Source organism: Gekko japonicus, unplaced genomic scaffold, assembly GCF_001447785.1.
Source record: "Gekko japonicus isolate JY-2015 unplaced genomic scaffold, Gekko_japonicus_V1.1 scaffold3574, whole genome shotgun sequence".
Classification (NCBI taxonomy): domain Eukaryota; kingdom Metazoa; phylum Chordata; class Lepidosauria; order Squamata; family Gekkonidae; genus Gekko; species Gekko japonicus.
Window position 1 is genome coordinate 1 of NW_015164305.1, and position 8,354 is coordinate 8,354.

Below are 8,354 nucleotides of genomic sequence, written 5' to 3' on the forward strand. Positions count from 1 at the left end.
CATTTAGATCCGACTTTTACCCAGACCCCGAGGGTGGCAACAAATTTAGAGTCCACTTGGCACCTTTAAGACCAAGAAAGGTTTATTCAAGGCATGAGCTTTCGCGTGCACGCACACCTTACGGGGAACCTGAGTCCCGGCTCCGCTCTCAACAAATCACGCGCAACCTCTGCACTGAAGGAAAGAAACACCTTCTGGCGGAAGGAGCGGAAACGGAGACCACCGCTCGTGCCTCGGCCTCTTTCTCACGCGCAGCCTCCCTGTCAATACCGCTGCTGGAACTCAAGCGCCTGCGCATCGCTCGTCGTCGAAGAGGCGGGCGCGGGCAACTTCGGGCCTTTTTCTTCTGAAGGGGCGGGGAGGAGAGTGAACGAAATTTGGGCCTTTGCATGGATGAGGTGAGCAAAAAAGAAAAAGCGGCCACCGGCCGACTTTGACTGGCATTCTTCCATACGGGTGCTTGGCTCTGCCTTGGCGGCCATCCCGTGCTAGCCAGCCGCTATTTCCGGGGCAGCCTTTCTTTGCTTCCCCCCCCCCCCCCCCCCCCGGTGGGTTTGCCTTGCGTGGTGTTGCGGCGAGAGTGGAAGTCGCAATTGGGGTTTTGTTGTCCTGCACAAAACCCATGTTTTCTCGTCGCCGTGCTCTTCTGCGCCTCTATCCCATTCCCACCCCACTGGTGACCGGGAAAATTTACGCATGAGACTCGGTTCAGGTAGGGTAGCAGTGTTGGTCTGAAGCAGCAGAGTACAGCGATTGCTTTAGTGAACAGCTTTGTAAAGCTCAATATAATGCCAACAGTGGTTTCTGAATTACATCGAATAGTAGCAGGAACCTCAGGATTGGATTTCCCAGGTTTGAATTCCTACTGCCTTGGGTCTCCATTGGTGAGAAATGAATTAAATAAATAAATTGGATTCATCATATTGAGAATCACTGAATCCAAAGAATACTCTTTGTTGTTATCCCTCTGATATCAAACCACACACTCCTGTATTCCTTTTAGCAGAAGGACACCCGTTTTCATATTTTCATTCTCCTATGAGAGGAGCTTTCCTTGATTGGCACTACAATTTTCTACAGCTGCTAAAACAGCTACCATGGTATCCCGTTCTTGGTTATACTTCAATGATATCACAGGGGAAAATTATATAAATATATCTAATTCTGAACATGGCCCTGAACATGGCCCTGAAATGTGGATCAAAAAGTCTACACTGTGGGTCCATGTCCAGATTTTTTTTTGGGGGGGGGGGGTTCTGCAAACCAACCTCCCCCAAACTTAATAAAAAGAATTGGAAGGCTACATACAGAAGCGCTGTCAAATAGCAACTGACTTATGAATGCCCCAGCAAAGGGCTCTCAAGCCACATGAGAAGCAAAGGTGGTTTGCCAGTGCCTTCCATCTGCGGAGCCTTCCACTGCTTAGCTTATAAGATCTTACAAGAATGGGCTGTACCATGCCACTTTCCCTCCCATTCAAGGAGTAGCCCTCCAAATAGAGGACATTGACTAAAATATTGTGAGATCACAGTTTGCACTGTGGGATTGCCTGGCAACTGAAGCGGTAGAGCTTAAGCCTAGGCAAGTCCACCCTGATTGCAGCTTGGAAGAAAGCAGCAGCAAGGAGAGGGAGACAAAGGAGGGAGGGAGCTAGTGGGGGCTAGTAAGAGAAGAGGGGGCAGTGTGGAAGGTGGGATTTCCCTACCCTCTGAGTTTTGCAGGTCCCCAGCTTGCACTTGTTTAATGGTAACCTACAGATTTCCTTAAAAGTAAGCCCATGGTGTTCAGTAGTTTTACAAATGTGCCCTGAAAGCATTAAGCATTAGAAGACATACAGTACTGCAATAACTATTCTTTTTAACAAAACAGTTATACCTTAGGAAACTTCATTATCTGATTTTTTAAAAAATCTTAACTTCTGCTGTATACTTGTTTACCTTAATACAAAATTATAGTGACTGTAGAAAAAATATGCTACTTTCATTTCAGGATTTGAAATGTCTAACAAGACAATTATTGCAAGTAAAGCTGATTGTATAGAGAAACTGCTATCTGAAAAAAATTACCAAAATATTAGCAGTCATCTTGTTTACCTTGAAGCTGCTGATATGACTGTGGACTGCCTCCAGGAGACTGACATTGCCAAAGCTGTGTACAGAATCCTCAAGAACTGCCCCTCTGTGGTACTGAAAAATAAGGCAAAGCATTTACTTTCAAAGTGGAAAACACTTTACAAGAATCATCTTTGTCAATCAGAACAAGTTAAGCCAGTGTTGTCAGATAATGGAAAAGAGAGTTCTGATCACTTTCTAGTGATTCTGAAAGATGCAAACTCTTCTGAAAAACTAACTCAAAATGAAATATTAAGCACCACCAGTTCCGCTAGTTGCTTGCCATCAGAAAGCCACTCCAAAGATACAGAAATTACTGTGCAGAAGGATTATATGATTCAGCCTATGCTTCTGGAGCACTCTGGGCCTGTTAATGAAATAAACTCTCATCAGGATCACATGGCAGCTATGAGATATAAATGTACAAAACTTCTTTATGAAGCTTTGATTGACTCTTCAACAAGTAATGAAGATACAGACCGGCATCATAACATAGCTAAAGACATTGAACAGCATATTTTTGAACTTTATGCTAAGAATGATAAAAAATACAAAAACTGTATTCGAAGCAAAGTTTCCAACTTAAAGAATCCTAAAAATTCTCACTTAAGACGTGGTCTGTTTGAAGGGACTCTGAATCCAAACGCATTTGCTAATATGTCTGTGATGGAAATGGCACATGATGAACTGAAGCATCTCAGAGCTTCCTACACAGAATCATCTGTTCGTGAACATCAGCTCCCCCAAATTACTAATGGTACTCATACAAACAAAATAAAATGTAGACGATGTGAAAAATTTGATTGCACTGTGACTGTGATTGCCAGGGGAGCGCTTTTCCTTCCTAGTTGGGTGCGAAATACAAATGCAGATGAACAGATGATGACTTATGTGATTTGTAATGGGTGTGGAGAGCAGTGGTACCACAGCAGATGGATTTGTTTGTGATTGTGCATCTTCAGAGGAGATAAATATAGAAAGTTACCAAAATAAAATACCTAAAAATGGAAACATTTAAAATGCTTGCAGTGAAATAAAAATGGTTTGATCAATATGGAAGAGTATTAAAGAACTACTTGGCATATAGAAATCATCAGTCACAAACTTTTGTGTACTGTTCTGCAGTGAACATTATTGTTGTACCATCAAATTACAGATGAAATATTTTCAAGAACCTGAGTGATTTTTGCCCCAAATATTACTCTCACTATAAGTCCAAATGAACTGATAGAGTACCTTGAAAATGTCTGTCTGTAAAAATATCCTGCTGCTTTTTGGCAATTTGAGGCAGGAGGAAGGATGCCAAAATGTTTACGATGGGGAAAATATATCTATTTATTTATTTTATTAGATTTATATACCGCCCTCCCCAATGGGCTCAGGGCGGTGTACAACAGTTAAATATACAGTTAAATATACAGTTGAAACATATCTATGCAGTATGGCAAGACAGCACACCTGGGTGTTCTCTTCCAGTATAACAACAGCTGGACAGGCCAGAGGAAACAAGCAATAAACCTGGCCAAAGACAGCCTCTCCACAATTGTTAGGTTTTGTTACACGAAGGGCAACCAATTTTTCCCCGCTGCTGTACGACTCTTTTAACGCCAAGGTTGTGTCCCAAATTCTGTATGGGATCCCACTGCTCCTTTAATATGTTGAGCAGACCCAGGCAATGTTTTTGCGGCATATCCTAGGAGTGCCAAATTGTGTAAGCTATGCAGCCATGTGCCTGGAGACAGGATAACATTTTCTTGGGACCAGAGCCTGGCTATCAACTTTAAAATTTTGGTTACGTCTCCACTTCAGAACAAAATCTAATAGCTATGTTCACCTCCTGCTGTCTGACACATTTATGTCCAACTGGACAAACTCAGTTTTGAAAAAAACACAATAAATTGGCATTTCCCTTGACTCCCTGCTTCTGTCAGGTGAATCTCAAGTTTTTAGGTCCTTGAGGCAGAGAATGTTTGATATTGAAAAACAAACTCTGTTCTGGACAGATAGTTACTAATGGTACCCTTCCCCTCTGAAGTTTAACATAACTTTGAGAAATGGGCTTATAGCTGATTGTTTTTTACAGCTCACCACTCCATCACTAAGATGAGCTTTTATGGTAGCACGCTTTGATGCCCTACCATCAGAGGTCCTTTATAGTAGATTTGCCAATACCCCCTCCCTTGAAAGGACCTGACCATGTAACAGTAGGAACCCAGAATCGATTGCTCACGTCTTGCTTAGCTGTGAATTTTATAGTAGGATTCGGGATGTTCTAATCAGCCCCCTCCTGCACAATAAGCATAGTCTATCTGAAGAGAGACGTATATCTTTCTTTTCATCAGATCGTCCTCACATTACTTTCTCAGTAGTGCGATTTCTATCGCTATGAGGGTAAGAGAATAGAAGGTCAAAGCTCTGGTGGGTTGACTTTTATATTTATATATTTTTGACATGCATTTTAAAATGTGATCCATGCTGTATTTTATCCATGCCAATAAAGGTTGACTGACTGACTGACAAGACAGCAAACACCTCTGTGATTGCTTTTATGACACTCATCACAGTCACGACAATGTTGCTGATTGACTGGGATAGGAATTGCATCATGTTGTGGCTGCGAACATGGGAAAAATGCAAAAGGAACAATGTAGGCGGGTTTACTCTTAGGAAACTGTTCTCAGGACTGTACTGTATGGGTCCTCTTCCTAGTTCACACAGTTTAGTCTCCCATGTTCTGCCAGATCTTTTATCTTGCTCTTAAAATTCTCTGGAAGTTGTCTCATTTTTGCAGTAAAAGAGTACTTTTTTTACAGTAAGAGTTGTTCAATGAGGGGGAGGTGGTGAGCTCCCCCTCATTGGCAGTCTTTAAGCAGTGGCTAGACAAACACTTGTCAGGGATGCTCTAATATGTTTGTACCCGCCAAAAGTCTTCAGTTCTAACTCAAGTGACTTTCTGGATCTTGCATACAACTCAATAAACTTTCACTGCCTAAAGAGAGTTGTTGAGTGTAACTGAACTGGGGGTCTGACAGGCTACAATGTGAAGCATTCTTTTCTTTTGTGAAACTAGAATTCATCTGGTTATAAATATTTTGAAATTTAAAACCAATCTATCATTTCTTTAAAGGCTGTAATTGAAAGCAAGTGCAATTTTTACTAAAATGGAACCATGATATTATAATATAATATTATGAGCCTGCTTGCGGGGAGGATGGGATACAAGACCAATAAAAATAAGTAATATTATTTCCAGCCAGGTGAGTAGGTTTATGGGTACATTTTGAGTGATTATTCCTGCATGGTTTGGTTCCAGACTATTGTGAGCGGAATTAAAACGGCTGAGAGTGTCATTCCATGAGCACTAAGAGAAGAGTTCATGCACTGCTACCATAGCTCCAATTCTATACAAGCTTTCATGGTTTCTCCTTAAGAACTTTTGCAATCCACATATTTTCTGGTAGCATGCTCTACTGATGTATAGACCAGGCATGACCGAAGACACCTTCTTTGAATACCTGAAGTTATCTTTGAAGCCTATTCTTTATCATTTCAAAAACAGGGCAGAAGGTAAGGCAAGGCTGCAGGATCAGTGTGAAATAGTGGCTGGAGTTTCATGCTAGGCCCTGGGAGAGCCAGATTCAAATCCCCAAGTGTGAAGCCATTTGTGGGATCTTCTGTCAGTCTCGGCAATAAAGCGATACCTATGTAAGTAAGAGGGTAGACTAAAAATTAAAAACAGAAGGGCTACATAAACGATCAAGGCTGAAGTGTGATTTTTAACAGCCTTCCCTCTACTTGATCTTGTGAATAATGGAAAAAATGTTTTTGAAATGACTTAGAGAATATCGTGCTGTGAACCCACAGTACTCTGAGGGTCCTGGTAAAATGTATTCATTTCCCCCACTTGCTGGTGGGTAGGACCGACGTGTATAAGAGCTGTCACTTTAACAACTTTGTAATAATACTGAAAGGTGGACACTTTTTCTTGTGTGTTACTGCAGGAATGGAGAAAGCTTCACTTGTTGAGTCTGGTGAGAGATGTAAAAGTGATTGCACTGCTTGGGAACAGTGACCATAATGTTATTGAGTTCAACTTTTGTATAAATAGGGAGTTGCCCAAAAAACCCCAACACAACCACTTTTAACTTTAAAGGGGGTAACTTCTCTGAAATGAAGGGGACATGTGAGGAGGAAACTGAAAGGAAAAGTAGAAAGGGTCAAAACCATTGGGGAAGCTTGGAGACTATTTAAAACTACAATCCTAGAAGCTCAGATAAAATATATTCCACAAGTTAGGAAACTTCTAACGACTGGGGGGATGACATGATCAAGGTTTACAAGATTATGCATGGGTAGAGCAGGTAGAGAAGTATTTTCTCCCTTTCTCACAATACAAGAATACAATGAAATTGCTGAGCAGTTGGTTTAGAACGGATAAAAAGAAGTACTTCACCCAAAGAGTGATTAACACATGGAAGGGATGTACTAAAACGAAGGACAGGATTGCCCAATGGAAAAAATGGGAGCCAGGAATACCAATTGACTTGCATGGGCTCCATTGAAATACATTATAGTACAAGTAGAGTTGCAATAAAAATGTGGAATGGATTTTCCATTAGGGTCTCAAGGCCCAAATACACTACTCTGGGGATGGAATGAGAGACCATGCAGTGGAATGACAGCCCCTGGGAGTAACAGAAGTGTTCTTGGACTGGAATAAGAGACCACACAGTGGAATGACAGCCCCAGGGTGGAGCAGGAGTGTTCTGGGACTGGGGTGACACGCCACGGAGTGGAATGACAGCCGTAGGGTGTAGCAGGAGTGTTCTGGGACTGGGATGACAGGCCACGGAGTGGAATGACAGCCCCAGGTTGTAACAGGCATGTTCTATGACAAACAGGAGACCACAGAGTGGAATGACAGCCCCAGGGTATAGCAGGAGTGTTCAGAGACTGGAATGAGAGACCACGGAGTGGAATGACAGCCCCAGGGTGGAGCAGGAGTGTTCAGGGACTGGAATGACAGGTCCCGGAGTGGAATGAAAGCCCCAGGGTGGAGCAGGAGTGTTCAGGGCCTGGGATGACAGGCCACAGAGTGGAATCATAGCCCCAGGGTGGAGCAGGAGTGTTCTGGGACTGCGGTGAGAGACCATAGAGTGGAATTAGAGTCCCAGGGTGTAGCAGGAGTGTTCTGGAACTGGGATGACAGGTCCCAGAGTGGAATGAAAGCCCCAGGGTGTAGCAGGAATGTTTTGTGACTGGAATGAGAGGCCCCAGAGTGGAATGACACCCCAGGGTGTAGCAGGAGTGTTCAGGGACTCGAATGATGGGCCTCAGAATGGAATGACAGCCCCAGGGCGTAGCAGGAGGGTTTTGGGAATGGAATGAGAGACCACGGAGTGGAATGACAGCCCCAGGGTGAAGGAGGAGTGTGCATGGACTAGAATGAGAGACCACGGAGTCATACATATACATAGACCTTTATTGGCATAACACAAGAACAATAAGGAAGGCAATGGAACAAATAAATTAATAGAACAAATTAATAGATCATAACAAGTTACATCAAGTTACACCAACAGGGGATCATTTTTAAGCTTCTCAAGAATAGTGAACTCAGTTTAAAAAATATAACAATCCAAATGAGCACAAGGGGGATTAAGACTTATGCGCCCTTACCCTTAGCTTCCAAACATAAGCTAAGAATTCAGCAACAGACAGGGTAATTGCTGAGAACTTATCAAACAATAGAATTTTAAGATCATTGTCAGTCGAATTCCTTGTGGAAGGTAAGTGGGGACTGATCAAATAGCTGCGCATGGTAGAGTATTGGGAACAGCGCAGAAGGATATGAGCAACTGAATCACGTTCACTATAGAGACAACTGCAGGTTCTATCCCTATAGGGGATACCCCTATATCTGCCTGAAACAACACCCGAAGGAAAGAGATTAAATCTCGCTAGCATAAAAACCCACCGATAAAGTGGAATTGTTAGATTAGAGATGTACAAAGCCATAGAGGCTTTGGGGGGAGGGGGGGGAAGAGGTCAAGGAAGCGTGGAGAACAGACTCCAGAACTGCCAGCATTAATTATTTGGGCTTCCATATCCCGACGACAGTAGGACATCACACACCAGAGGTCATTCTGGCTCCTCCAGCTCTTGTTAGGGGCTCTTTAAATAGTTATGGCCGCAGCCGCCAGCAGCTGCAATGGGGGGGGGGGGGGGAAGGGTCCCCTCGCC

General features: G+C 43.1%; 1 protein-coding gene across 2 annotated transcripts; it reads left to right on the plus strand.

The window, feature by feature from the left end:
- The first annotated feature begins 76 nt into the window (after positions 1-76).
- Positions 77-4,597, plus strand: TCEANC (transcription elongation factor A (SII) N-terminal and central domain containing). 2 transcript variants are annotated; one of them, XM_015408808.1, is made up of 2 exons: positions 77-398; positions 1,990-4,597. In XM_015408808.1, exon 2 carries the CDS (start codon positions 1,998-2,000, stop codon positions 3,057-3,059), a length of 1,062 nt encoding a protein of 353 aa, XP_015264294.1. In that variant the 5' UTR covers positions 77-398; positions 1,990-1,997; the 3' UTR covers positions 3,060-4,597. The 2 variants fall into 2 exon arrangements, with proteins under 2 accessions (XP_015264294.1, XP_015264296.1); XM_015408810.1 differs by having other exon boundaries at positions 385-398; positions 2,101-4,597.
- The last annotated feature ends 3,757 nt before the right edge of the window (positions 4,598-8,354 follow it).